General features: G+C 40.0%; 2 protein-coding genes across 2 annotated transcripts in view; one reads left to right on the top strand and one right to left on the bottom strand.

The window, feature by feature from the left end:
• Positions 1–16,892, bottom strand: part of gnpda2 (glucosamine-6-phosphate deaminase 2) — a 469,370-nt gene that overhangs the window by 270,299 nt on the left and 182,179 nt on the right. The window lies entirely within an intron of this gene.
• Positions 1–16,892, top strand: part of snx25 (sorting nexin 25) — a 78,751-nt gene that overhangs the window by 21,471 nt on the left and 40,388 nt on the right. Inside the window, exons 3-5 of the mRNA XM_067458091.1 lie at positions 799–1,015; positions 10,249–10,421; positions 16,313–16,499. Of these exons, the coding sequence (XP_067314192.1) occupies positions 799–1,015; positions 10,249–10,421; positions 16,313–16,499 (577 nt within the window). The remainder of the gene's footprint in view (positions 1–798; positions 1,016–10,248; positions 10,422–16,312; positions 16,500–16,892) is intronic.

Here is a 16,892-nt window from a genome sequence, read left to right as displayed (position 1 = left end):
CAGTGTTGCTGAATGACTTTATCTGTATTATATTAGCTGCTCTGTTGACAGCGGACGATGTCTGTGTGTGTGTGTGTGTGTGTGTGTGTGTGTGTGTGTGTGTGTTTTATCATCCAGATAAACTGCCGTAAAGCAAAGGCATCTGGTAGCCTCAGTGACTTCTTATCTTTCTCTTCCATGAACCACTAAAGGTTCTTTATAGTTAAAGATGGTAATGGTTGCTGTCACTTCTAGTTCATGAGTCACACGGAAAAGTGAAGTTTGAGTGCATTGCATTGTGGGATGCATTGGTACTATAGTGCACACACTGCAAAAAATGCTTTCTTAGTATTTTTGTCTTATTACATTAAGAAACATTTATTAGACAAGTACAAATTATTGTCTTGTTTTTGGTAAGAAATAACTCAAAATGAAGAGAGTTTTGTCTTAAAATAACCTAAATAATCTGCCAATGGGGTAAGAAAAATAATCTTGTTTTCTGTTTGAATTAAGATTATTATTCTCACCCCATGTGCAGATTATTTATCTTATTTTAAGCAAAAACTCTCTTCATTTTTAGGTATTTTTTCCTAAAACAAGACAATTACTTTTGCTTGTCCAGTAAATACTTCTTGTTTTAAGAATTTTTAGCTGTTTGGACGAAACAAGACAAAAATACTTTGTAAGAAAAGTAATTTTTTTTGATAATTAAATGAATGTATTCTATGCATATAGAAAATATGGTTTGTGGTGCTGAAGTTATGAATATCAGTAAAAAACGTCTCTATAGATCAGTAATAATTCTCTCTTTCTTTGCAGTGTTTGACTACAGCTATAGGGACTATATTCTGTCGTGGTACGTCCCGTTGAGTCGAGATGAGGGCCAGCTGTACCAGATGCTGTCGGAGGACTTCTGGGAGATGATGAAGCAGCTGCGGATGCGTCTGTCTGAGGTGGACGTGGTCAACCTGGTCTGTAACGACACCGTCAAGACCCTCCACACACACTTTTGTGACCTTAAAGCTGCTAACACAAGGTGAGGCGCTCAACACATTCGACTCTACTGAGCGCTCAGACTTTGCAGAATGTACATTGGAGGATTTTGAAGCTGCCGATCCTGTTAACTCGTCTGTTTTTGGTATGCATGGATATATATTGTTAATCTCTATGTGGCTAAATATTAGTGCGGGGTATTGACACAAATTCTGCTGTTCCAGGGTGTCTGCGGGTCCTTAAAAGTCTTAAAATGTCTTAAGGTATGTTCACACTTGTAGTTCGGTTAGTTTGGTCCGGACCAAAAAACAAAGCATATAGTCACGCTAACAGCGAACCTAAATTTACCGAACCAAAGGCATAGGGAGACGGTCACAAACTGATTGGTCGGCTTATATGACATAGGAGCTTGCTTACCGAACATTCAAAACAATGCTGCCGGATTAAACGTGTACATATGGCATTATTTTTACCCGCTGAGAACTCATGAAGAGGTCATAAAATGTTCAAAACATTCAAAACAGCTCCAGGATTTCCTCCGTTGTGCAGAAAAGAGACGGCCGTTCTGTCGTCTCTAATGGCCGACACAAGTCCTCTGATGAGAAGAACCAGGGATGCTTTTTGTGCATTTTGGAAACATGCTCGTCTGACCAAGTATTGATTAGGCTCTTCCTCGTTGCTCTACGTTTGTCCTTTAACGTACGTTACTCATTTTGGATACACCGATCTTTCCACGTTGTCAAATCAGCTGACTATGCGTTAGGGGTGTGCATTGGCACTGCCTTCACGATTCGATTCGATTACGATTCACCAGGTAACGATTCAATTCGATTCTACGATGCATTGTGATGCATCAAAATTCTACTGCACACAAAGCAAATTTTTCATCAGTCATGAGGCAATACAAGCAGATATTAAACAACAGATTGTATTGGCTGCTATGTGTCTCCTGTATCTTTGACATAAAAGTTATTAAATAAAATAAAATGCAATTAACCCTTAAATGCATGACTGTTTCACCAAACATTCTTACATATTCAGGTCGTTAGCGAGCCAGATCTATATTTAACATGGATAGACCTCTACCTGTCGTGATAATATATAAAACTCCTGATTTTAGAGTAACAGCTACAGAAGAATAAAATAAAACCTATTTCGTGACCTTTTGGAGCTTGGAAGGATTCAGTTTGAGCAGATGTTTAATACCATCATCATATGACCTCGTCAGAGCTTGTTTACCGGTATATTCAGCATTGCCTCATATTCGCGATCTCGAGCATATTCTCCAAACTCATTTTCAATGTCTTCAAAATCAATATTTTGATCACTGACAGCTTCTTGACCACATCCATCATCAAGAGACAGTGACACTAACATATGATTGTGTTTAGTACTTGCTCTCTGCAGTAAATCACTGAGCCATTTCAAGTTTTGCAGATTATAATTATTGTTTCGTTTTCTGTCAGAGGTAACTATGAGTGAACCGTCACTTCATCATTGCTTATCAGACATTGCCACCTTGTGGAATAAAGGTGAATTGCGCCGTATTTCGTCATTATGGATTAATTTATTATTGTGCAAAAAATATATACGTACAATCCTACACACCTCGGGTCGTTAGCGCGTTTTTAATAACCCGTCTATCGCGGTCATCTCCCTCCGCCTCAGCCATATTCCTTGTTGTTGTTATTCTCCCGAAACCGGAAGTATTTGAAACTTCACAACTTTATCGTCCGCCAGAAAATAAACAGTGACATAATCGATTATGGCACTTTGCCGCATCGATGCTGAATCGTTCATGCCCCGCATCGCGATGCATCGCCGAATCGATTATTGTTGACACCCCTACTATGCGTCACATCTTGTAACATTTCGTCCTGTTTTTGGTCCGTTTACATGTCTTTGGTCCGTGTTGCGTTCATATATCAATCGAACCGCACCAGAGTTGGTTTGGAAGCGGACCGAGACCCATCTTTTTAGCGCTCTCGGTCCGCTTGTTTGGTGCGCACCAGGGTTCAGATGGCAGCGTTCACATGTTCAAATGAACCGCACTAAACGAGCAATCACACCAGGGTTTGTTTTAATCAAACCAAACATGACAAGTGTGAACCCTATGTTTGGTTGGATTAAAATGAACCCTGGTGCACACCAAACAAGCGGACCGAAACAGCTCAAAAGATGGGTCTCAGTCCGCTTCGAAACCAACTCTGGTGCGCTTTTTTATTGATATATGAACGCAACACGGACCAAAGACGTAAACGAACCCAAATGAATGAATTAATTCTTGTAATGAATGTCATTTAATTTCTACTTTCTGAGTATGAATTGTCATATACATTAAAAGACAGCAGTCCTGTAAGATTTTCTCTTCAGACCTTAGTACAGATGAGCTTGTTTTGACCTCCTAACTGAACTCCTTCCTACAAATTGATCATAGATATTAATTGCAAACAATAACCAAAATCAAATCTCAATATTCGAATTTTTCTTCAAGCATACCGATACAGAGCTAGAGATGGGAACAACTAGATAGCTTTAATATTGGGAGAGATTCTCATGCCTGAGGGAGCCGCTTTCAAACAGCGGTAACTTATTAAACGCGTGTTTGAAGGCACGTTCCCTTTTACTTTCACGATCGTTCATATACTCTGTGATTAGGGAGCGGTGGTGCTGAACCAGTTTAAGTCTGGCGCTTTAACGATTCCTCCGCCGCTGTCTTTTTCATTAACATGTAACACACTACCACACACACACTCGTAACACACGCTGAATGCGAGCGCTTCACACTCATAACACGCTCATCTTCTTATCGCGTGATCACTGCTCCGAACAGCTCGTTCTAGATGAGCTGATGGAATTAAAGCGACTGTTGTGATTATCCACCTGTATTAAATTGTATTTATTTCTATAAAAACCAAAACTAGAGTGGAGGCGTAATATAAACTTCACCCTCACACTCCGTTATGACCAGGTCATGAGAATATGACGAGGGAGTTTAGTCTCGCGAGATATTTTCACACCCCTAATGTTTATACTTCAGTTCATTTTTTGAAATTTAAGCGGTGGTTCAATAACTTAACAATAATTTTTCATGACAGATTTACTCAAACATTTATTCGATATTAAAGGATCGGTTAAGTAAAAATAACATTAAGGAAGGGATAATGTACACCCAGCCGGTTGTTATCGCAGAATAGACCCCGACAGTGTGAGGACCCCGACGCGAAGCGGAGCATCACTCTTGTTGGCGTTCCCACTACGGGTTCCCTCTAAACGTCATTAGCAGAGACCACCCTCCTACATTATTGACATCATTTTGTCGCTTAAAACAAACAATACTACCATTTTTAATACTAGTGTTTTGCAGAACACTGCAAGTTATTAGAATACATACTGTACTGTAATAGACCATATTGCCAAAGTCAAAACTTACTTGATATCCCCACAATCCCAGACACGTTTATCCATGCATCATTTTTTTTTTATGTGTCTGTATGTACACAGAGATATCGTAAAGTACAGGGAAACTGCTCACAGCTAAAATCAACTTCTCCTCCATTTTGACTCGATGCCGCAGGAGCAGAACAGCAGATTGATCACATGCACTCCACTGACTTCACTCCTATTGGTTGTCACTCGTGAAAATCGCTTCTAATTTGCATAAAGTCGACATTTTTGAACTTTTGTCGCGTCTCGTGTCGCTTGACACGCCCACATTCTGTCGCCAACGGTCAATGTCGCTCGTGTCGCCGGAAGTCGCCAGTGCTCCATTGAAATGAATGGGATTGTGTCGCTTTGTCCATTATCCAGTGTACATTATCCAGCTTATTACGGCTACTTGTCTCAAGTAAATTAAACACTAAATATTTATATGTATTGTCTTAAGTTTAAATATTTTATTAGCTCTTACACAAAGCTTCCAAGAAGAAATGATTTGTTTTTACATATACAGTGCCATGCGAAAGTATTCAGCCCCCTTGAACTTTGCGACCTTTTGCCACATTTCAGGCTTCAAACAATGATATGAATCTGTAATTTTTTGTGAAGAATCAACAAGTGGGACACAATCATGAAGTGGAATGAAATTTACTGAATATTTCAAACTTTTTTAACAAATCAAAAACTGAAAAATTGGGCGTGCATAATTATTCTGCCCCCTTAAGTTAACCCTTTGCAGCGCCACCTTTTGCTGCGATTACAGCTGTGAGTCTCTCGGGGTTAGTCTCTATCAGTTTTGCACATCGAGAGACTGAAATGTTTGCCCATTCCTCCAGCAGAACAGCTGGAGCTCAGTGAGGTTGGATGGAGAGCGTTTGTGAACAGCAGTTTTCAGATCATTCCACAGATTCTCGATTGGATTCAGGTCTGGACTTTGCCTTGGCCATTCGAACACCTGGATATGGTTATTTTTGGACCATTCTATTGTAGATTCTGCTTTATGTTTCGGATCATTGTCTTGTTGGAAGACAAATCTCCGTCCCAGTCTCAGGTCTTTTGCAGACTCCATCAGGTGTTCTTCCAGAATGGTCCTGTATTTGGCTCCTTCCATCTTCCCATCAGTTTGAACCATCTCCCCTGTCCCTGCTGAAGAAAAGCAGGCCCACACCATGATGCTGCCGCCACCATGTTTGACAGTGGGGATGGTGTGTGTTCAGGGTGATGAGCTGTGTTGCTTTTACGCCAATTTTGGTTTCATCTGACCAGAGCACCTTCTTCCACATGTTTGGTGTGTCTCCCAGGTGGCTTGTGGCAATCTTTAAACGAAATGGCTTTCTTCTTGCCACTCTTAGAAAGGCCAGATTTGTGCAGTATACGACTGATTGTTGTCCTATGGACAGAGTCTCCCACCTCAGCTGTAGATCTCTGCAGTTCCTCCAGAGGGATCATGGGCCTCTTGGCTGCGTCTCTGATCAGTCTTCTCCTTGCATGAGCTGAAAGTTTAGAGGGACGGCCAGGTCTTGGTAGATTTGCAGTGGTCTGATACTCCTTCCATTTCAATATTATCGCTTGCACAGTGCTCCTTGGGATGTTTAAAGCTTGGGAAATCTTTTTGTATCCAAATCCGGCTTTAAACTTCTCCACAACAGTATCTCAGACCTGCCTGGTGTGTTCCTTGTTCTTCATGATGCTCTCTGCGCTTTAAACGGACCTCTGAGACGATCACAGTGCGGGTGCATTTATACGGAGACTTGATTACACACAGGTGGATTCTCTTTATCATCATTAGTCATTCAGGTCAACATTGGATCATTCGGAGATCCTCACTGAACTTCTGGAGAGAGTTTGCTGCACTGAAAGTAAAGGGGCCGAATAATTATGCACGCCCAATTTTTCAGTTTTTGATTTGTTAAAAAAGTTTGAAATATCCAATACATTTCGTTCCACTTCATGATTGTGTCCAACTTGTTTTTTCTTCACAAAAAAATACAGCTTCATATCATTGTTTGAAGCCTGAAATGTGGCAAAAGGTCGCAAAGTTCAAGGGGGCTGAATATTTTCGCAAGGCACTGCATGTTGAAATTAATGCTGAAGTTCACCCAAAAATAAAAAAAATTGCCCATAATTTACTCACCCTCAAGTCATCAGGTTTATGACATTCTTCTTTCAGACGAATACAATCAGAGTTATGTTTAAAAACTCCAGGCTAACGTTAATCCAAGCAGTAGTTATAGCTCTTTTTGAAGTTCATAAAAAAACGCAGTTGTCCGTCAAATAACGCGCTCAACACGGATCGGATGGGTTAATAGAGCCTTTCTGGTTCGAATCAATGTGTTGGTGTAAGAAGAATATCCATATCTAAAACTTTATAGCGTAAACCCTTGAAGTCTTCCATTGTATGGCGGTTACGTTTTTTACAGCCACCTTGAGATGGCGCCAGAGAGTCAACAACAGCGTTAAACATAGAAGTAGTACCGGTCAATATAACTCGTAGTACTCGGATGAGCGGTGTGTTGTTGAGTTTTTGGTGGTTGTTATCTGGGAATAACATACCACTGGAATGCACAATTGACCAATCAGAATCAAGTATTACACAGAGCCGTGCAAAATGCTCTTTCTCTAGAGTTATTTTTCTAGCTAACTATCGAGTTTATGAACATTGAATGTCTTTTCTGAGGTGAATGTGATTGTTCTCAAGCTGTTTTATTGACGTCTTTCCGCGGTTGAAACACAGATTGATGGATTGCATGTGACAGGATTGATTTCAGGAAGATGTTCTGTATCTTTCAACACCTTCTGTGTTCGTCATGTTTATTTGCTGCTGGACTTTAGAGGAGGAGATGATCGGTTCAATCTGTCAGAACTTTGTTTCATATCAAAAGTATAAAATCTTATTGTGATTATTGGATAGCAGGAGCTACAAATATTGTTTAGAGAAGTTTCATTCGCACATCAACTGAAAACTCGATTCTTGAGATTTAAGAATCCATATCGGTTCATGAAAATCAAGAAAATAATATTACTAAATATGATAAAATATAATTTGCTGTTCTGACCGGTGCTTTATTTACTCCATTCTCACGAACGTTAAAGAGAGCACAGTATTTCTGGACACAGACGGCACTAATGTAAGAGTTTATGTCTGAGTTTATGGGCTGTGTATCCTCGTTCAGCAGCGATTAGACGAACCTCGCCTTCTCATGAATAATATAAATAATATATAACAACAGAACGCTCACTCAATATTAATTTCAAACCTGGAAGCAGAAAACAGTCTAGAAAATCCCCAAATTAACCACATCCTCTGATATATTTGGAAGGATCATGTGACTCTGAAGACTGGAGTAATGATGATAAATTCAGCTTTGATCACAGGAATAAATCACACTTTACTATATATTCACACAGAGAACAGATGATTCACACTGGAGCAATATTTCACCGCTTTACTGGATTTAGGATCAAATAAACGCAGCCTTGGTGAGCAGAAGAGACTCGTTCAAAAACATTACAAGTCTGACTGACCTCAATCTTTTGAAAGCCACCAAAAGTGTTTATTGTGGTTTCTTTAAACATCCAAAACGCTGTTATCTGGATTGACAGAGCAAAAGCCTTTTTCATCTTTACTCTAATAAAAGCAAACAGCATTTACATTTTTTTTCAGTGGGAAAAGCACAAGCATGTAAAACCTTTGTGCTTGTTGAAATGCAATCTGATGGATTGGATTAATTGGATTGGACTCACTGGTTTCTGGATTATTGGTTGAAAGAAAGCCAAATGATTGCCACACACACACACACACACACACACACACACACACACACACACACACACACACACACACACACACACACACACACACACACACACACACACACACACACACACACACACACACACGCATGCACGTGCTAAGTCTGGTTCACTATCTTTGTGTGGACTCTCCATAGGCGTAATGGTTGGTTTTTATACTGTACAAACTATATTTTCTATCCCCCTACACTGCCCCTGACCCTAAACCTACACACACACACACACACACACACACACACACACACACACACACACACACACACACACACACACACACACACACACACACACACACACACACACACACACACACTGCCCCTACACCTACCCATCACAGGAAACATTCTGCAATTTTACTTTCTCAAAATAACTCCTTCTGTATGATTTATGAGATGTTTTCCTCATGGGGACCAAAAAATGTCATTTTGTCCCCTCAACATAAGGATTACCAGGATTAAAACTGCAGCCTGTAATGGGACCCTTTGTTTTACACATAACATCACACGCACTTACACACTTGTCTGCATTATTCTATTACACACATTCTTGCAGACTTTTTTCTCTCAGCGTGTGTGTGTTTGTGTGTGTGTGACGGATGTGATGGATTTGGATGCAGTAATGAGCATATCTCCCCGTTGTGTGTGTGTGTGTGTGTGTGTGTCGGCGATCGATCTGCGCAGCTCATTAGCTGAGTGGACAGACGTCTTCTGCTGCCTCTGTTTTTCTTCCTCTCATCTGTTTTCCTAAACCTGTCTGTCTGTCAATTTGTGAAATATTTTAGTATTTCTGATGTGATCTCTTAATTTTTCTACATTTTAAATGCTTTATTTGTGTGATTGCACTGCATATTGTATCAACAAATAAATTAATAAAAAAACAAACAAGAAATACATTTTTCTCTTGTAATTTAATTTCTTTAGAGTGCTTTATTGGCATGATGTTTTATGCCAGTGCTTTAGCACATTGCCAAAGAAGAATTTTTTTTGTTGTATACAATTAAAATAATATAAAACCAATACAATACTACAATACAATACAAAAAGTTACAAATAAAATAATGTAAAACTATATAATATAGTTTAGATAAAAAAAAAACTAGTTATACATACATTTTTTGCTTGATTGGCATGATTGTTTTGCATATAGATAAATAATATAGATGTTTTTTTTAAATAACAGATATAAAATGTAACATAATGCAACACAACACAGATGTTAAAGGGTTAGTTCACCCAGAAATGTAAATTGTGTGATTAATTCCTCCTGTGGTTGGCCAGCCGTCAGACCTCCGTTCATCTTCACACACAGATGAAGATATTAGTGTTGAAATCCGATGGCTCAGAAAGGCCTTCATTGACACCAATGTCATTTCCTCTCTCAAGACCCATAAAGGCACTAAAGACGTCGTTACAAAGCCCATCTCACTACAGCGGCTCTACAATCATTTATGAAGAGATGAGAATAGAGTTAGTGCGCAAAAAACACTAAATAACGACTTATATAGTGATGGCCGATTTCAGAACAAAGCTTCGAACCGTTATGACTCAGTGAATCGATTCATGATTCGGATCGCGTGTCAAACTGCTGAAATCACGTGACTGGCGATCCATATCATGAATCGATTCACTGATTCATAACGGTTCGAAGCTTTGTTTTGAAATCGGCCCATCACTATATAAGTCGTTGTTTAGTTTTTTTGCACACAAAAACTCTTCTGGTGTCTTCATAAATGATTGTAGAGCCGCTGTAGTGAGATGGGCTTTGTAACGACGTCTTTAGTGCCTTTATGGGTCTTGAGAGAGGAAATGACATTGGTGTCAATGAAGGCCTTTCTGAGCCATCGCATTTCAACACTAATATCTTCATCTGTGTGTGAAGATGAACGGAGGTCTGACGGCTGTGGAACGACATTAGGGTGAGTCATTAATGACATCAATTTCATTTTTGGGTGAACTAACCCTTTAATGACTGCTTCATTTGCATGATTGTCTGAATTATATAGACGGTGTCTCTGTCTCTCTCCAGGCTGGAGGAAGAACCGCGAGCGTTTCCTCTGCACCCGTGTCTGAGCAGCCCCGACGAGGAGCTGCGTTTCCTGCGCTGCTGTGCCCGTCTGCTCATGCTGCGTCTGCTGCCGGTGCGGGACGCTCGATCTCGCAGCCTGCGCCTCCTACTGGTGGAGGTCGTCGCTACTAAAGGTGACCTGGCCTCACTAAACCTGCTGGACACTCTTATGTTTTCTGTCCTTAGGATTTTTGCTTGTTGGTACCATAGACCGTAAAAAAATATGGACGACGCAACATCATCCATTTCCGCTTGCCGGAGTTGAAGCTTTCAGCCGGCCTGCACGGCGCTGACATCTTGGGACCGAGTCTGCGCAGTAGAGAGCAGGAAGTAGAGCAGGAAGTACAGTCGCGATATCAAAAGCCCACCCACACTCTCACAGATGCAGAACAATTAATTATGTTGGTGTGAAATAAACAGTTATGGAAATGTAGAAATTAATGCTAAAGCTCCAATCTGCTCCCAAAAATCCAGAAAAAAGTCAGTTAGTGCCTCAGTGTCAACTTCACTCAGAGAAGACGTCGATCTCAGCTGTCAATCATGATGTCACACACCCCGTTTTTATAGCATCAAATAACTAACTAACTAAAACTAAACTTATTTTAAAAACGAACACTTGAAATGAAATCATCGTGATGAGAACTGCCTTCAGTGACATAAACTAACTTTAGGGAAAAAATATTTGAAGTGTATTTTATTGTTTAGTTTGCCTCGCGTCCATTAGAAAACACAGAGGGGCGGCTATACTGGGACCGGTCACCGGGGGGCGATGGAGGCGCGACAGCTTCAGTTTCTGAGAGGGAGACTGCAGGCTCGGTTGGTACATTGACCTCGGATTCTGGTCATATAATTAATGAGATCAGCCTCCATTAAACATCCTACGTGCTGTTAGCTAGGGAATTAATTTAGCTTTCATTTAATTATTTTATGACATCAGTTTATTCGATTTACATTTATGCATTTGACACTTTAATCCAAAGCGACTTGCATTGCATTTTATTAGTTAATGCATTTCCTGGGAATTGAGCCCATGACCCTGGCATTGGTATGAGCTACAGGAATATTATACTATATTACAAGATACACTATATTGCCAAAAGTTTTGGGACGCCTGCCTTTACCTGCACATGAGCTTTAATGCCGTTCCATTGTTAATCCGTAGGGTTTAATCTGGAGTCGGCCCACCCTCTCTAACAGCTTCAGCTCTTCTGGGAAGGCTTTCCTCAAGGTTTAGGAGTGTGTTTATGGGGATTTTTGCCCATTCTTCTAGAAGCTCATTTGTGAGGTCAGGCACTGATGTTGGACGAGAAGGCCTGGCTCTCAGTCTCCGCTCTAATTCATCCCAAAGCTGTTCTATCGGGTTGAGCTCAGGACTCTGTGCAGGCCAGTCAAGCTCCTCCACACCAAACTCCTCATCCATGTCTTTATGGACCGACGCTTTATGCACTGGAGCCCATGTTGGGACAGGAAGGGGCCGTCCACAAACTGATCCCATGAAGATGGGAGCATTAAATTGTCCAAAATGTCTTGGTGAAGCATTAAGAGTTCCTTTCACTGGAACTAAGAGGCCAACCCCTGAAAAACCACCCATACCATAATCCCCCCTCCACCAAACTTTACACGTGGCACAATGCAGTCAGAAAAGTCCCGTTCTCCTGGCAACCGCCAAACCCAGACTTGTTCATGGGATTGTCAGACTGAAGCGTTATTGGTCGCTCCAGAGAACACGTCTCACTGCTCTAGAGTCCAGTGGCGGCTGCTTTACTCCACTGCATCTACGCTGTTCTTGAGCTCATCTGAAGGACATAGAAGTTTGGAGGTCTGGAGCGATTGACTCTGCAGAAAGTTGGTGACTTCTGCGTACTGTGAACCTAGTGCTTGCTTTATACACCTATGGTGTGAAATGAAGTGATTGAACACCTGAATTCAATTATTTGGAGGGGCGGCTCAATACTTTTGGCAATATAGTGTACATCAATTGCAATCTTAGAATCCGTATCATCATCAATTGTTTTGGCATGCAAGAAAACTCTGCTGTTGGTATTATTACTCACACACAGATTAGCTTTTGTTTGTCATAACTTTGCCCTGATGTGGTTTAATGTAGAAAATATTTCACTATTACGACTGAAAGCAGTACAAGACTTTGATAAGTAGAAATGATTTGCTTTCATGCAGAGATTTGGTGCTCATTTTCTACATGCTGATAAATCCCCCTCTCACAGAACAAAGCCTTCATTCACTGACCGTATCACAACTTGAGAATTAGATTTGGGGAAAATCTTGTTTTTGGCTCGAGCTTCAGTGTCTGAAATGCACAATTCGATTGGCCTGAGCTGATTGTCATCTGTCTTCACAATGCTGCTCTTGTGTAAGGACTCATGAAACATCATCTGCAATTTTCTTCTTTATTTTGGCAAATCACAAAATTGATTCCAGGATCTTTTCTATGAGCACCAGGTGTGTGATTGTAATTGCTTTTGATTTGCCATGAAATTACTAACTACATTTATTCTTGGAGGCAGACAGACAGGCTGCTAGAGAGAGAAACTATGGATTAGTGCAGGATATTAAAGTGCTCTATTATGATTTTTGGATATTACCTTTCATGCAGTGAGTAATAGAGTGAATGTAAAAGCTCTGCAAAGATCAAAGTGCAGATAAATGCAGTTTTTGTCTCCCAAAAGAAAGAATTGATTCTGAACTGAGATGAGTCGTCAGTAATTCCAGTTTCACTTCCTGCTTGGACCTATGAAGGTTTGTAACTAATTTGCATAATGCCAGCCTATGCTCTCATTGGCTGAACAGCGTCTCTTAGCCCCGCCCTCACACACTGTAGTTGTGTCTGAGACTGGAAGAGTTTGGTTTGTGTTGTTCATGTGGAGAAGCAAATCCACTTTGATGAGATTGAGACGTTAAACCCACACCATCATTACTGTTCATATCACTGTGTGTCAAGAGCTGAGATTCAGATATGATAATGAGCGCTTGCTTTCTGACCAATCAGAGCAGAGCAGCTCCCAGAGAGGCGGGGTTTAGAGAGACTGAATCCTTGACTGCAGCGTTTCAGACACTGAGAGAAAAGAGGATATTATGAGGGAATTAAAGTGTTTTTGACCTTGGATGCTTGAGAACCTGTTGTAGGAGACTCCAGAACAAGAGGCACTTTAAAGAGTATTGGATGCTCAAAAGGTAAAATAATGATTAAGTGGTTTCCTTTACCAACAGTTTCATCCTTAAAGAGGTGGAGCTTATGTTTGTCTCTGATCTGGAAAACTTTCCACAGACAAATTGCATTAGTTTTTTTTCCAGTAGCGTTTCTCTCGTATTTCCGTCACAATAGGGAAGAAAAGACAGGTGTAACTTCTGTTTCACGATGACTTTAAAAGATTAGTGTGTCTTTCTGCTCCGTTGCTTCAGGATGCAGCTGCTAGATTAACTCCTGTTGGTCTGGGGTTTACACTAGAGGAAGCGTTTGCATCTGTTGTCTCACACTGGCAGGTTTTTTTTCAGGGCGAGACGTCACCCGCCAGCTCTGTCTGGCAGTAATGAGGCACTGCCTCGTGCTCCGTCTTCTTCTGCGCTTTAGCGTCTCTCATCAGCTCTACATCAACAAGCCGTAGCTTTAGAGAGCTCATCATGATGAGGGACGGAGGAGAGCTTGGCAAAAGCCTGATGGGGTTTGCAGAGTAACTGTTTGATTTTATATGTGCTACCATTAGCTCTCTTCTTTGCCTTTAGATCTACTTTCTAAGGCAGCATCTTAAAGCTGCAGTCCGTAACTTTTTTGGGTTAAAAATGATCCAAAAAACATTTTTGAGCAAGTACATAACCAGCCAGTGTTCAAAACTACCTGCTTACCTTAGCTCGATTTACAGCAGTAAGCTTGTGATAATATTTTTAATTCCAGTGGTACTGGTGGATTTCCGTGGGAAATTCAAGCATATGTTTGCGTCATTACGTCACATCTGAACACATAAAGAAGGAGTCCCGGTTATCAGGCTATCGCATGTGAGGATGTTAGTGGAGATGGCCTTTTCTCACACCACTTGATATAATTTAACTTATCAATTTGATGGCGGATCAAAAAGGGTTAAAACGACAGTCACCTGTGACAACTGGAGATTCATCCGTTGTAAAATGCAAAAGTCTTTGGAATTCAAAGTGAAAAGAAAAGAGACTTCGCCCGGGCAATGCAAAAACAAGGATAATTAAAGGTGGCGTGAAAAGGGGTTTTTCAGCTTTTTTTCTGCTGAACAGGTCAGACATTTCAATGGTTAAATTAGGCTCTGTAACAGTAGCACACCTGTTCGCTTAATTCATGCAGTTAAGGAGTTTTCCTTGGTTGGGCCTTCTCGTTTTGCGATGTGCATTATGGTAACATCAGTTATTTTGTGCTAGCTATGAGAGGAAGCGTCACCTCTACTCCACAATAATGTGTTGTTATATGACGATTAGAAATTAGACGGCACAGAAATGGAAACTGAACTACAGGTAGCCCTAATACACATTAAATATAGTCACGCAATCCTGATAACATTAACAGTTTGAAAAAGTATAATTTGCAGTTTGACGTGACATGATAAACGATCGTTAGATTAATCATCGCGATGTATTGCAATGCTTTTTTCTCCTTAGTTGGTCAGAACAAAAGAGGATGAGCTACTGCTCAGATGATATTCTTATGTCGGTCATACTTTCAAACAGTAAAGTGTGTGATTGTGAATGACAGTTTCCACACCGGCACGGTGACTGACAGCTGCACATTTGATTCCTCCGCGCTGTGCCGACCGGGGCACGCCTCACGTAGAGTTGATACTTCCGCGAATAACTGCAATTACAGTTTTCGAACAGAGATGGCGACAAAGAGGAAAAACTACGGACTGCAGCTTTAACTGAAAGGAAACATTGCATTGCAGAAGCTCCATATCTGTCACAAAATGCATGGGAGTTTGACATGTTGCCAGGCAGTCAGTGCAATGTTTTAAGTGAATACCGCATTGGGTAAAATAGTCCATTTTAATTAAATATAAAAATAAGACGTCTGTTTTTCACTGTTTGCACAAAATCAAATGCATGCTGTCTTGTGTATAGAGTTGGGAAGTGTGATCGTTTTAATGAATCATTTGTTCGGACAGTTCAAACGATTCACTGATTCATTTGAGTGTCTGTGCGGCAGAATTATTCTTAACTCAAAATATAAAAAATACTTATGTTATTTGAATTTATGAATTGATTAATGCTGACAGTAAAGCTAAAATAAAATATATCGGTTCGAAAACTTAAACTAAACAAACATGATACATGTTGCATTGGCAATAAACTGAATAAAGTTTTAACACTAACACACTTCATTAACAAAAACATTTAACTAACTAAAGCTAAAACTGAAATAAAACTAAGTTATACTTAAATAGCAATGTTTGAAAAAATACATTTATTAAAAATGAAACTAAAAATATGAATATAAAAAGCTAATTAAAATTGTAATAAAACTAAAATAAAATTTTAAATAACCCTTGATGGCTGCATTTCATTAATCAAAATGTTTTTTTTGTGTTTTTTTTATAGCATTTTCTGCATTTTGAATCTTTTTTTTATTTTATCTGGAATTTTCATTAAAACCTTGCAATGAAAAATGTAATGAAGTTTATTTAATAGATTATGTTTTATTTTTATTTTGTGTAAATGTGAATGCTCACCCTAATCGAGATCATTTGCTTTTGCTAAATGTTTGATTGTAAAATGAACAATATTATTTGATAGCTATAAATTTGAAAAAGCTCATGCATCTTTTTATAAGTAACTTCTTGTGTAGCTCCGGTAATGACCTTTTCAAAAGGTTTGCTTGTCTGTAGTTAACTACTTGAAATCCAGTTAAGAGCAGCTTGTCGTCTGTGAAGTGTGGAAGGCGATATAATTATGCTGGAGCGGTCCTCATGTCGAGCCTTCAGTGCCTTAAAATAGCTGCCAGCTCACTGGGTTTCAGAACAAAGCTTTTCATTTGTGCTGTTTGTCTTTGCAGTGCTCAAGCCATTGGTGGACGTGTTGAGCGACCCGGACTACATTAACCGCATGCTGCTAGCTCAGTTAGAGCACCGGGAGCAGCTGAACGAGCATCATAAGAAAGCGTACACTTACGCGCCGTCCTACGAGGAGTTCATCAAACTCATCAGCAGCAGCTCTGACATACAGTTCCTCAAACAGCTCAGGTACCAAACCCATCAGCACCACATTTAGCATCACTCTGCTTTAGGGCTGGCAAAAATGCTCAGAAATGACGTTCGAATATTCCCTCTAAAAAAACACACGAATAAGTTTAAACATATTTGACAATGTATTACTAACATAAAAACAAGTAAATCAACTAATGCCAAAACCGCAGACCTCACTCTGAGCATAACGGTTTAAAAGAACAAACTTTGAATGCTGATCAAGAGTTTTGTGCAAGCAATTTAAGGTCATTACTTTTGTCCCAAATATAGCAGGCTTCATTTAGTGATTGAAACAAATATTATTAATGTTAATTTAAGTTTTACAGCATATTGAACGCTCCGAGCGAGCTGTGCTGTGCTTAACATGGATCTTTTCCTTGACATGGTAAA

Source organism: Pseudorasbora parva, chromosome 11, assembly GCF_024679245.1.
Source record: "Pseudorasbora parva isolate DD20220531a chromosome 11, ASM2467924v1, whole genome shotgun sequence".
Lineage (NCBI taxonomy): Eukaryota > Metazoa > Chordata > Actinopteri > Cypriniformes > Gobionidae > Pseudorasbora > Pseudorasbora parva.
This window is presented reverse-complemented; position numbering and strand designations above follow the sequence as displayed.